Raw genomic sequence first — 13,636 nt, 5'->3', positions numbered from 1 at the left:
CAGTCTGTCTTCAGCAGGGTCAGCAGTTCCCAGCCTTACTCACGGATCCCTCGCTCTCCGGCCAAGGGGGAGCGGGCTCCCCACAGGTCATCTTAGTGAGCCACACCCCCCAGCCCTCCTCCGCTGCTGGCGAAGACATCACCTACCAGGTACGTCGCTCACACTCAGCCCCAGGTGCTGACACACACGGACCGAGAAGGGCTGGTCCCTCCGTGGGGGGGGGGGGGGGGGGGGCGGCGTCTGCATCCGTGCGGGGATGAGGAGTGGGCACTGCGGGGCAGCCAGTGGTGAGCGGAGGACACTGGTCTCGTCCGGGCCGTGATATGTTGCTTGTTGGGTGGGCTTTCCGTATTGCAGAGTCATGTAGAAACAACTCGTGAGTCTGGTTGTAAATTTATTCCTCTGGCCAACCGATCCGACTTCACTCGGCCATTTACCTGCGTTTAGTTCTTTTCATAGGTTTTCTTGTCAAGCCTTTGCTGATTGTTTTAAGTCTGGTTGTACTTTTTCATGCATCACACCTATATGTGTCTGCATGACCTATTTGTCATTTGACCAGTTTTGTACTTAAAATGCATGTTTTCAGGGTCTAAGATTTAGTGAATGATAGTTCTAAATATACAAGAATCTAAAAACTCTTTCCTTAAAACTTTTCAAAGTTAAAGTACAGATAATAAATACTGACTGTAAGCAGCATTACATTTTATGCAATTTTAGCAAGTAAGTTTTCAAGAAAATTTCTCATTGGCCTTTCAATGGGATGAGGACTCCTTTATTTTTTTTTAATTTTTTTTTATTTTTGAAAGAGAGCACAAGTGGGGGAGGGGCAGATGGAGAGAGAGACACAGATTGTGAAGCAGGCTCCAGGTCTGAGCTGTTAGCACAGAGCCCCACGTGGGGCTTGAACTCGTAAAGCCATGAGATCATGACCCGAGCCGAAGTCAGATGCTTAAGTGAGCCACTCAGGCGCCCCCCGAGGACTCGTGTTGAAGAATTGAGACACGGTCAGCCTCATGCAGCTGCATGTCAGCGCGGGTCATGGTAGCCCACCTGTCTCTGGGGCTCTCGGGCTGTGCTGCCCGTGGAGGACGGCCTGGGGAGGCTCGCCATCTGATCTTTCACTTGTGGTCCCAGCGATAGGGCACCGCCTCGAGTCTTCATGTCTTGTGATGGCGTCCAGTTACCATAGCTACTGGCAAGGACCAGCGGAGGAATGGAGGCACGTCAGCGCCATTAGCTCCCAGGGTCTGTTTCAGGGACTGCACTTTTTGCATCATTTGCTTTAATCGTGTGGTTTGTTTTTGTTTTTGTTTTAATTTTTTTTAATGTTTATTTTTGAGAGAGAGAGAGACAGAGCATGAGCAGGGGAGGGGCAGAGAGAGAGGGAGACACAGAATCTGAAACAGGCTCCAGGCTCCGAGCTGTCAGCACAGAGCCCGACGTGGGGCTCAAACTCACCAACCGCGAGATCATGACCTGAGCCGAAGTCGGACGCTCAACCGACTGAGCCACCCAGGCGCTTTGAGTCTGATTTATTCCAGGGGTTTTCAGACTTTTTTTGACTCACAACAAATATATTTTATGCGCTGATCTGAATACACAGTGTGTCCTTGTTTCTTTGCTTTGCACACACCGTCACACGTAGAAACGTGTACCCCTAACAGGCACCACAAAGTGACATCTATTTATGGCACGTGACGCAACTGCATCATCTTTGTGCCTCTCATGTTTTCTATTTTGTTTTTTCATTCCGTTCTTTTTTTTTTTTTTTTTTTTTCGGCACAGATTAATAATATTAGAGCACCTTGTAGAAATCTTCTCTTGTTAGGTGTTTAAATTTTATCCATTTCTGTATATTACAGTATTATGAAAAAGTACTTGATAAACTAGAACAAAAATGTTGAAAAATCCCATCAATTATCTTTATAACTATTTCTGATTTTCTTTCACTAAATTGTCCTATATAAGTTTTCACCTGCAAAACCAAAGACTTTTTTATAAAAGTGAGTAGTAAACTCCTCTGGCTTTATTTATTCTCCGGGTGTTAATGGCATCCCATTAAAATGATTTGAAAACCTAACTCATTGTGGTTAAAGTTTGGAGAAAATGCTCTCATCCAATCAAAAGCTAAAAACACCTTCTACTAAGTATTGTTTATATTGCACTTTGCTGAGAAAGATGTTCAGCCAAGGCAGCAGCATTGTGGGGGCAGTGTCCTTTATACTTGTCTCTGCTAAAACTGCTATCACGAATAGCATTTCCTGAGTACGTGCTGTAAGCCAGGCATTATTCTCAGGACCTTTCATGGGTTACCTCATCAAACCGTCACCAGCCCTGATAGTTATGGTTGACCAGAGGAGGAAGCCAGGGACAGGGTGGAGAAGCTCTCTCCAGAGCACCCGGGACGTCGGGTGGGAGCCGAATTTGCACCTGGGAGGTCACGTGTGCGGAACCCCGTTCCGTTCTCTAAACTCTGCCCCGAGTGCGAGAGCGGGCCGGTCAGATAGGATGCCTGGGTCCCCGCCGCCCCCCCTAGGGTGACAGACGACACTCGGGGCTGGGTGTGCCTGTGTCGGAGGGTGCCTCTGTCGCTCTGCGGCAAGCCGCAGCCGTGGAGTAACGCCCGGGGTTTCCGACCCCACCGCAGGTCACTGACGTCTCTGCCAGCCTGGCCCAGGGCGGGCCGCCCGAGAAGGAGACCCGGCTGCACCAGTGCGTGGAGTGTGGCCGCGGCTTCGCGTCGGCCGCCATGCTGCTGCAGCACAGCAAGGAGGTGCACGGCCGGGAGCGCATCCACGTGTGTCCCGTGTGCAGGAAGGCCTTCAAGCGCGCCACTCACCTCAAGGTAGGCTCCCCCGCGGCCCGGCCGCCGTCCCCCAGCACCGCCACCCCCTCCGAGGGTGACCGACGCGATTCGGTGGAAGTCCTGAATCTCACCGGTGGAAAGTAAAGGGTAACAAATGTGTCGAAGGCACCCGGGAACCCTCTGGAAGAGCTCCCGGCGGCCAGAGCTGGAACAGTTGCAGCAAGAAAAGGTATAAGGTAGCGTTGGGTTATAACCCACGGCGCACGATAAATCCCTGCGAGTCCTCGCGGACGTAAATGTGCTTGGAGAAGTTAATGGCCAGGAAAGGAGACAAACCCAAGCAATTTGTGTGGACACCGCCCTCGTGGCGTCCCCTCCTCCTTCCTTCTTCCCCAGGGCGCAGGAGGATGCGCGAAAAGCAAAGTGTGCCTGGGAGGGGCTGACAGGTGAGACGTCAGCCACGTGGTGCAGCTTGTCCACGGTCACGGAGCAGGCTGTGCACCCCTGATAGTCTGGGACCGAGACACCTCCTTGCCCCCTAAGCCCAGAGCCACGGTCCCGTCACGGGAAACATTTCAGACGGTTCTCAGTTGACGAACATCCTGCAGAATAGCTGAGCGGTGCTCCTAAAAACCGTCAAGGTCACGGGCCACGAGGGAGGGCAGAGGCCCTGGAGAGCCTCACAGCTGGTGCCCGAGGGCGGCCGGGTCGGCCTGCTGTGTCCGATCCGCGGGGCGGGGCCCCGGGTGGGCCGTGCCTCGGACGTGATCCCGTGGCCGTGTTGCCTTTCCTGTCACAGGTCTGTGGTCCCGGCGTGACCTCAGGTGTCTTGTGTGGTCGTTAACAGGAGCACATGCAGACGCACCAAGCCGGCCCTTCCCTCAGCTCCCAGAAGCCCAGAGTGTTCAAGTGTGACACCTGTGAGAAGGCGTTCGCCAAGCCCAGCCAGCTGGAGCGGCACAGCCGTATCCACACAGGTAACCGGGCCGCGCCGTCGGGCTGGGCGCTGGGCGCCGGGGCGCCGCCGAGGAAAGGGGATCGCGGCACACGTGCCCTGTGGAGCTGGGCCTGCATGCTGCCGTCGCTCACTTGGCACGCTGGCTTCCGCAGGCCACAGAGTTTGTGGTCTCCCGGGCGACCACAGAACTCACGACCCATAAGGCGCCGGCTGCTGCGTCCTCCGGGGCCGGGCCCGCGTTCGGGGGCCGTTCCTTCCCTTCCCCTACATCCTCAGGCTTCTCTTTGCGGACGTCCTGTCCCCACCTGAGCCTGCTCGGGTCTGTCCCTGCCTCTCCCGCCCCGTGACGCGCCACCCGCCCTGAACCGGCCCGGCGGCCTCTGCCTCAGCGCCTTCCCTGCTCCGCCGAGGCCTGGTCTGCCTCCGCGCCGGCCGGGTGGAGACCCTGGGGGGCAGGCGGACGTGGCCGTCTCGTGCCCTCTGAGGACCCGCAGCTGCGCCTGCTGTCCCGTGACTGGCATTGCTGTGCGCGACCTGTGCTGGCCTCCGGGTCTCCCTCCGCCCGGCCTCCTCTGACTCCTCTTCAGGTGTCAGCCAGGACACCGCGCCCCACGAGGCCTCTGCGCCCTCCGGTGCCTCTGGCCGGCCCCGTCCGCGCCCCTCCCGGCCCCGGGCTCTGGCGTCCTCGGGGACGTCCCCGGTGGTCCGCACAGGCCGGCACTCGGCAGCGTGGGAGTGAAAAACGGCGAGGCCGTACCTGCTCGTGTATTTACACGCTAAGGGGCTTTCCCAACGAGCCGGGTGCTACGGAGGCGTGGAGAGCCCGCTGCTGGCACGTCGCCCCGTGCGCTGCGTGCCGCTTTCCGGGACCGCCCCCTTCCCGCGGGCGCTCCGTCTGCAAACCAGCGGAGAGCCCCGTGCAGCCTCCGGTCCCTGCGGCGGCCGCCTCTGCTCCGGCAGGGTGTGTGTGGGCCCACAGGGACGATCCCCCTCTGGGTCCCCCGCGTCCGCTCCAGTGGCTGTAATGACGTCTGTGATACCGTTCCCTCTGTGTGAGGGAGCACCGTCACAGGTACGACGTCCTCGCGTGCAGAGTCCCGGGGATTACGGCAGGACAGCGTCGGAGCCCTTTCACGGCTCTGCCTGGCACCGGTGAGCCGTGGTTGAGACCTCCTGTGTCTCGGCCACTGGGTAGCAGGGACAGACTTAGAGCGACACCCTGGGAGCAGAGCAGGTGATCTCTGAGCCACCACGCGGTGCTTCCTGCTGACACGTGGTCCAGGAAGGCCGCGCCGGGAGAGCGGACAGACCCCTGACCAGGAGGCAGCCGTGCAGAGTCCACGGGAAAGAACCTTGTAGGCCCAGACGAAGGGGTCGTGCCCTGGGGGCTTGGCGGTGGCCCGGCGTGTGGGGCAGAGGCAGGGACGGCGAGGGGCAGGGCTGCGGCCAGAGTGGGCACTGGAGAGGAGCCCACTGCCAGACAAGCTTGCGGCAGGAGGCCAACGGGGAAGCTTTGCCTTCAATTTTCAGTTTCTGCATTAACTCAAAAGCAGCTGAAATGACATTTGAGAAAATACTAGATAAACTATTCTTTTAATCGAGTGGCTTTGATGTTCTCGCCTACTTAACGTTTTCTTGCCTTATTGCCTAAGGTGTATTAGCAACATTTTGTGTAAGCCACGGGTGCTCTACTTTTATTTCCAGATGCTTCTAGGAGTTGCAGTAGCTTTTGATTCAGGTTTTATTTTGGGTCTCGCCGTGGGGTACGTTCGCACTAGCACTCTGTATAGACTGCTCAGGACGCTTTCCCTGTGTGTGCCCTCGGGCGCGGCGTCGCGGGGGGCGGGGGGCAGAGGGGGGCGCTCACGTGTGCGCAGCGTCCAGGAGGGCGCTCACGTGTGTGCGTCCCCCCAGGGGAGCGGCCGTTCCACTGCACGCTCTGCGAGAAGGCCTTTAACCAGAAGAGCGCGCTGCAGGTGCACATGAAGAAGCACACGGGCGAGAGGCCCTACAAGTGTGACTACTGCGTCATGGGCTTCACCCAGAAGAGCAACATGAAACTGCACATGAAGCGGGCGCACAGCTACACCGGTAGGGCCCGCCCCCGCCCGCCACGGCCCGTCACCCCCTCCCCACCCCGTTGTGGCCCCCTCCCCCACCCCCCGCCCGCCACGGCCCGTCACCCCCCCCCACCCCGTTGTTGGCCCCCTCCCCCACCCCCGCCCGCCACGGCCCGTCTCCCCCCCCCACCCCTTGTGGCCCCCTCCCCCACCCCCCTCCCCCACGGCCCGTCTCCCCCCCCCCCCCCGTTGTGGCCCCCTCCCCCACCCCCCGCCCGCCACGGCCTGTCTCCCCCCTGCCCCCACCCCCCCACGGCCCGTTTCCCCCCCCCCACCCCGTCTCCCCCCCCCAGCACCCCGTTGTTGGCCCCCTCCCCCACCCCGTTGTTGCCCCCTCCCCACCCCCCCCCGCCACGGCCGTCTCCCCCCCCACCACCCCGTTGTGGCCCCCTCCCCACCCCCCGCCCGCCACGGCCCGTCTCCCCCCCCCCCCGTTGTGTCCCCTCCCCCACCCCCCTCCCCCACGGCCCGTCTCCCCCCTGCCCCCCGCCCCCCCCACCACGTCCGTCTCCCTCCTGGTCCTTGGTGGGCCCGCACAGCACCCGGCTTTGCCAGGGAGGCAAGGGGAGCACGTGGCCTCGCCGCGGCCACCGTGGACACTGCCAGCTGGGCGGGAGGCCCGAGCTGGAAACGTGCAGGCAGCCCGTGCTTCTGTGTCTCGGGATCATGGTTGTTCAGGACAGCGGGGTCCGGGAGCCAGCGGGACGGGCCTTCACCTGGGTCGGGGCATCCAGAGAGGGAGCCCTTGTTGTCACACAAACATTCTGTGCTCCTCCTCCTGTGAGGAGGCCACGCCCGCCGCACTGGTGGGATTCATGATTAATCGCTCACCGACGCCCGCGTTGACGTAACAGTCCGGCAGCGAGCGTGCACGGCAAGGGCCGTTCATTCACATTCCAAGAGCGGAAGTTGTAACCCCCGTAATTATTCAGGCGGCAGCTCAAATGATTTTTCCAGCGGGACGGAAAGCAAACCAACTTAGAGATCTCTGGTCTCTGATTAATCGTCTCTGTGTCAAGGTGAGTAGCCGTGTGCCACTGGCCCAGCCCCCGCCTGCTCTTTCCCGTCTGTGCTGCAGGAAGTGTGCAGGAGCCCGTGGCCCCGCAGGAGCCCGGAGCGGAGGAGCTGAGCCGCACCCTCCAGCTGGAAGACGTGGTGCAGGAGGCGGCGAGCGAGTGGCAGGCCTTGGCCGGCGTGTTCTGACGCACCCGTCCCTGCCTGGAGGGCCGTCCCTCGCGTCGCGTGTCGCGGAAGAACGGAGCGCTTGGAGCGTCCGTGTTGAAGCTCCAAGTGTCGAGGATGTTACCACCGCGGTGTTTCAGTTAGAAAATTATGTAAGAATCATTGTCTTTCAGAGACTGAGAGGAAAAAACCGGGGACGGTGTGAACGCGGTGCCGTCACTTGTCTACGAATCATTGAGCTCAGGTACTACGATAGGTAGTTTCCCCCTCTACTCGGCGGCCAGTGCATCTAGTTAAACAGAACTTAACTGGATCTCACTGTCCTCGTGGTGTGACGTCTTTGTATTGGCAAAGACGAAAGTTACCATGGAAAAAGTAAGATAGTTTCCTTCATGCTTTCTGTCGTAAGAAGCAGAGCTTGTAAAACACACATAAAATAGGTGCATGAAGTTCGAAAAATGTCAGAACACACAGGGAAGTTTTTTCCATTTCTTTTCCTCTGTGCATTTCGAAGTTAGAAATGGACTGTTTTTGGTCTACCGTAAGTTAATCTAACTAGTTCCTTGAGAGCCGGCTGGACCAGTTCTCTCCGCATTACGTTTGTCTAATCATTAGCTACAGGAACACAGCATCGGGGCAGAAACCTGGGGGGCTGTAAACCCGACGCCGAGAAGGATTAAACCGTCCTCACGGGAGGGGCCGCACTTGCTTCTTTAGTCGACATCCAGGTACGCGGGTTAGACGGTTGCAGAAAGCACAAGCCATACGTCACAAGCAGGGAAGGGCAGAGCTGGCTCCCGGGAGTGAGGGCGCCGTGGCCCTGCCCACCCCGACGCCTGAGAGGTGCGTTTGTAGATTAAAGGTAAGGACCGTACGAGCCCCGTGACTTTCTCTTCACGCATAAGCAGGTGTATTTTTTATTTCAGGGAATTCTTTACTATCATCAATGGTGCCACATTGAACACGTCCCAAACCAAATCCCACCCCGTGCGGGGGGCAGTGTGCGTTGCTCCTACAGCATTCCAAAGATGGAAAGTTCTTTACTTCATGTGAATTTCTCCTTCAAAGTTATTTATATGTTCTATATATAAATACATATGTACATACGCAGATCTATGGGCCTCTGTGTGGCTGAACAGTATATTTTGTAAATAGAAGCTCTAGTCCCCAGATTCCAGAGAGAGCGTCAGAGTTTTTAGCTCCCTGCGAGCACTTCAGATCAGTATTGTATTCGTTATATTCACAAATGGGTATCTTTTCGTTGTAACATAAAGGTGGGGTTGCTTTGCTTTTGGTTTTTTCTTCCTGAAAAATAATTGCTTTTATTTTCTCTCATTGCCTCCCTGGTTTCAGAAGAGAGCAGTTTTATTATAAATATTGTATGGACTTTGTATATTAAGAGACGGGCTCATTTCAGATTCCTGAAGAAAGAGACATTCTCACTGTTATTTTTTCAAAGGGCATCTTTTGATTTTTTTTGTTGTTGTTGTTGTTCACTTTGGGCATATGTATATAAGTAATATTGATGGTGATATAAAAACTTTTGTTATGTGAAAATATTTAAGTCAGAAAACTGTTAAATAATATTACTTTTTTTTCAAACTGCTTTGTGTATTGTATATTTTTTTAAGGAAAAAAAAAAAAAGCCTTATTTGACTTATTCTTGTGATACTGGACTTCTATATCCTGAGGTTCTTCTCCTTGAATGTCATTGTGTACCGGCAGTAGTCCATATATTCAGAATAATTGTAATTGTGCCAGAGTTTTAAAGATTCTGCTTTTAATGCACTTTTCTTTTATAATTTTGTATTAAAATATTTTAGAAATGTTGATTAATTTTGGTGAACAGAGATCTCCAAAGTTGAAATTATTGCATTTAAAAAATTTTGTTCTCGCTAGGTTATTTATTTTGGTTGTAGCATTAAATGTCATCTCTCAGGACAGTGTCTAAAAGGGTTTGATTCCTACTTGTACAGAAAGCGTAGTTCAGTGAACTGTATTGGTGAATTGCCTGTTTACGTAAGGCCTTACCAGGTGAATCTAAAGCCTACTTTTATTTTCGTCAAAGAAAATGAGGAACAATCTATCAATAATTCATTTTGTGAGTTTTCTCGATTTATTAACTCAGCAGGCAAACACAAGACATTAATATATTATTTTTATTTACTTCCTAGTTATAAAAGCTGCTTCTTTGCAAAACATTCCTTGAAAATATAAGGTTTTGTAAAGACATAATTTCACTTGAACCTTTGGTGGAGTACAGGTTGATCTTTATATTTTACTGGTTAATAAATGTCTTCTGACAAGAGATTTCTAGCCTCCTGCATAACCAGGGTTTTGAGAACAGATAACTGTATTTTTAGAAATATCTCCTCATAGCGTACCTGCTTTGGAATAACAATAAATAAAAAATGAAGTTAGGAAGTGTGATTAATTTTTTTCTTTTAAAGTATTTAATACGTAATAGTTTGGCACATGAATTAATTTCAAGTTCAGATCATTTTTAACAGAGCAGAACTTTAGCGATCTTTCCCTTCCCCTCAGTGAAGGCCAGACGACGAGGACTTAACCCCCTGGAAGGTCCCTCTGAGGGGCTCCAGACCTCACAAATCAGGATGTGGGTCAGTGACAGGCGCACCATCCATGTGAGCTATGAATGTCCCTCCTGTTGTCCATTGTCTTCATGATTGGCCACCTTAGACAATCCCCTGGTCACTTGGGTCCCTCTGGAAAGTGCGTGACTGTCCTGAACCCACTCTGGTGGTGAGGGGAGGGTCCGGGAGCACTCACGTGAGCCTAGAGGGTGACCTGCCTTTGCACAGACACTGAGAACCAGGGGATGCTTCCTGGGGCGGGCAGGCAGCCAGGGTGTGGCGGGCGTAGGGTCCCGTCCCCTGGAGGACACAAGGGTGGTCCTGTTTTCCCAGAACAATAGAGTAAAATAAAAACATCTCTTCAGAAATGTAAACCGAAGTGTCCCTACCCTGGGCCCTCCTCTGTGGGTCCCCCAGTGCTTGCACGGGTCGGGGGGAGGGGGGGCAGGCCGCACAAGGGACTGGGGGAGACGCCTGCCTGGCTGTTCGGTGCAGACCCGACCCCCCACCGCCCAACGCGGGTGGGACGGGACCGTCTGTCCTAACGAGGAATTCCCACTGACTGCCCCGTCGGGTTTCTGTTCCGTGCAAGTGCGACATTGAATGGGGCAGCGACTCTAGTTTGATATCCTGTGCTCCTTGCCCCATTGCCTGTAAGGGAATGTGAGCTTGGCCTCCACGATTATACCCAGTTCTCCCATCTCCTCTGAACCTCCCGTGGAGCATTTATGTGCCAGAAATGCTTGCACTGGTACAGGTACAAGGTTTTCTTAGAAGTGTGAGTAGGTTTCTGTTCTTCGCAGACAAGTATCTGTAACTCGTGAAGGTGCACACTTTTGACATTAAATGATCACTCAGATTTCTGTAAGTAACACCTTTGAAAAAAGATACATAAGATACGTAGGTCTGCTTTCTGGGTGTTCTTTTTAGAGACTTCTCATGCCTGCTTTTTTGTCTTTTTTTTCCCCAGAAGTTTATTTCAAAATCATTATTGTGTCCCCACCACCACCACCAAAAAAATAATAATCCAAGGGTTGGTCATTGCTAATCTATTCTTTTTCTCAAATCTATGTAAAGTGAGGCAGAGATGAAATTATATAATTGGCACTTTGTAGTAATCTAGGTTTTTTTTTCTCTTTTTGCCACTGAATCCCTATTCATGCAACGTAGGGGTTTGGCTTTTTAGAACAGAATTTCAAAGGTGTTGACATCCGGGGCCTCTAGATCTTTGCCTTATCCTAATGAAAATCAGGTTTTTAAAACCTGCTTTCATTTTCACTGTTTAAAAAGTGGAGCCACCCCGCCATGTCTGCGCATCTCTGGTAAAGACGTTTTCTTCGCCTTGGTAAGTTTTGTAAGTCAAGTTTCTCTTTGTCACTGTTGACCTCATCTGAATGGACTGCCCTTCCTGAGGCATGTGCGCGCGTGTTGCACACACACATACACACACACACACACACACACAGATGAGCTCACACTCCCTGTCATACCCCTGCCCTTCACATAGAGGCGCTATGGTAGGTTCTCATGGATGATGAATAAACTATTTGAAGCACTAAAAAAAATAAAGATTACGTGGCAGGAGCAATAGGCAGTAACCTTAAGAAATTTTGCTATTTAATCTTTTTTACGTGTAATGCTTTACAACATGAAGACTTTTGTATTAAATCAAGGTTTGTAATCTATTTGACAAATCCTACAATGACATTGTGATTCACTCTTGATTCACCAGTAAAGAAAAATAAATTTTTTTTTTATTTACAGAAGAATTTTTTTTCTACCCTTCAAAATTGTCCCATGGTCTATTTATACATTGGATAATATTTATTTAATCCAATTTTGTATTAGAAATGGATAGTTCTGCCAAAAGCCACTGTGCTGGCTTTAAGAAAAATAAAAATAGTTTTGGTATTATTTTAAAGCTCCTGTATATTTACATTTTTTGGGTTCGGGGTGAGTTACGACTGTTTTAAAGATGGATGTTTTCTGTAGGTAGTGTTTTCAGCAAGGGTTAACCCAACACAGCGATGCTCGATTTGCAATGAATTGAGATCCACGGGGTTTGAAGAGTGTGAACGGGTCTTCTTTTCTGTCCTTGAGGATAACTGTTCGTTTTCTCTCTCTCACAAGGTATTTGGGAGTAACAACAAGGAAATGAAACGCCATCACGGTATCACTGTGTCTGTTTGTGAGCTGTGTGGGGTGTTAGACTTCCTCAGAAACACCAGTGGAGTTCGTTTATATTATAGCATCTAATCCTCTATTTAAAGATCTATTTCCAGGGTCGTCTGGCTGGCTCAGTCGGTTAATTGTCCTACTCTTGGTTTCGGCTCAGGTCGTGATCTCACGGCTTCGTGAGTTCGAGCCCCTGCTTGGGATTCTCTCTCTGTCTCTCTCTCTCTGCTTCTCTCCCACTCAGTGGTCTCTGTTTACCTTAAAATAAGTAAATAAACTTTAAATAAGTAAAGATATATTTGCAGACTTTTAGAAGTTGGAGGTTTATGAAGTCCATGTCCTGTTGAGACGACAAACTGGGGACATCCCTGTGCACCTTGTTCCTAGCACAGAGTGGAGGGAGGCTCCATACCTTGTTGGACTGAACTACCTAAAATGATTTTGGGTTTCCTTTCCTGGACTTATATCAGAGGGAATGGTGAGAAATTGACAATTCTTGTTTGTCGGAGGAATATTGCTCTAACAGGTTTTAAAATGTGATGGGTGGGGGGAAGGGACTTTTTAGAAAGAATTCCCAGATTCTGGAAGATCTGCTCTCTTCCAGAGAGACCACAGTGGTTGTCTCCGTTTAAAACGCTTCTCCAGATGCATTTTCCCGGGCCGCTTGGCTCTCTGATGATGTAAGAGTCTTTGTGTCCAAACACAAAGGCGTGAGTTCACAAAGCTTCCTGTGCGCCAGCAAAGCTGAGGGGCAGGGTGACTTGGGACCTCGGGTCAGACCGGTCCTGGGGCTGATGGCTGACCGTGTCGTCAGGACACTCAGTTAACTTCTCAGGGCCTGTCCCCTCACCTATAAAGTTAGTTGTTCTCAGTTAATGAGCCGTCATGGGTGGGAGGCCACGGTCCGCAGGTGCCTCGTTCCTGGGCGTCCTGGGACACAGTGCTCTCTGCCTTTGACCCAGGATCTTTCCGAGGCTGTTCGTGTAGGACGCGGACTCTGGAGCTGGGGAATCTTCAGAGCAGAGCCATGCTTGTTTCCTGACCGGTCTAATCAAGACGTGTCTTCCTCTGGGGCCAAGTCAGGCCAGCTGGCTGCCTTGTATAAAAGCCCCGGGTTCCCTAAGCCCGGGCTCCTCTCCTGCACCACGGTGCCCTGTGCGTGCGGGCATCAACTGGCCCACTTTGGGTCGCCCCGTGGGAGTCGGGCGTGGGGATATCCGCACAGAGGCTGATGCCCTGCTTCCCCCGGTGCTGTGACCGATCACCCCCTTTCTCTCTGACCCAGGAGCCCTCTGCCAGCGCCCAGGAAACTGGCGTCTTGTGAGAAGTTCAGATGCATCGTGGCTGCCGGTGCTACGTCGTCCGATCACTCAGGAGGCCGTGAAATGTCCCTGGCTCGGCTTGCTCTCTGAATGGGAATTTTTATTACAAACGTCAGTGGCCAATTTACCCCACACCATCCGCGATGCCGTCCCCGTCACCGAGAAGCTGTTATTGTCACGTAGCACCTTTGAGGTATTGGCTCTTTTTAGTCCTTCAGGAAGAAGTGAAATGTGGAAACTGTCTACACCCACACACACTGCTTCACACTCTCTACCGACAAACACGTTTCCCTGATTCCATTATCCTGGATCAATCAAGAGACACGGTCCTATGCCACCACTCTAGTATCAGAGCCAAGTTACCCTGGTAACCACACTCCCTGGGAAGACGGTCCTATGACTCACGCAGAGCAGCTCATCTTGACGTGAGGTCCGCCAGTTTCTTGGTGGCTCTGTGCCAAGTGGGACAACAGCTGGCC

General features: G+C 52.6%; 1 protein-coding gene across 7 annotated transcripts in view; it reads left to right on the top strand.

The window, feature by feature from the left end:
* ZNF236 (zinc finger protein 236) overlaps window positions 1–9,563 on the top strand; it is a 108,940-nt gene extending 99,377 nt beyond the window's left edge. For 4 of the 7 annotated variants that reach the window (XM_030337010.1, XM_030337013.1, XM_030337012.1 and 1 more), the window contains 5 exons: window positions 15–149; window positions 2,648–2,845; window positions 3,654–3,783; window positions 5,679–5,855; window positions 6,963–9,563. In XM_030337010.1, the coding sequence (XP_030192870.1) occupies window positions 15–149; window positions 2,648–2,845; window positions 3,654–3,783; window positions 5,679–5,855; window positions 6,963–7,087 (765 nt within the window). In that variant the 3' untranslated portion in view covers window positions 7,088–9,563. The remainder of the gene's footprint in view (window positions 1–14; window positions 150–2,647; window positions 2,846–3,653; window positions 3,784–5,678; window positions 5,856–6,962) is intronic. The other 3 variants (XM_030337014.1, XM_030337015.1, XM_030337009.1) reach the window with 2 other exon arrangements.
* Window positions 9,564–13,636: the final 4,073 nt, after the last annotated feature.

This window comes from Lynx canadensis, chromosome D3 (genome assembly GCF_007474595.2).
Source record: "Lynx canadensis isolate LIC74 chromosome D3, mLynCan4.pri.v2, whole genome shotgun sequence".
Lineage (NCBI taxonomy): Eukaryota > Metazoa > Chordata > Mammalia > Carnivora > Felidae > Lynx > Lynx canadensis.
Note: the sequence above shows the minus strand (reverse complement) of the source record. Positions and strands in the feature narration are given on the sequence as shown.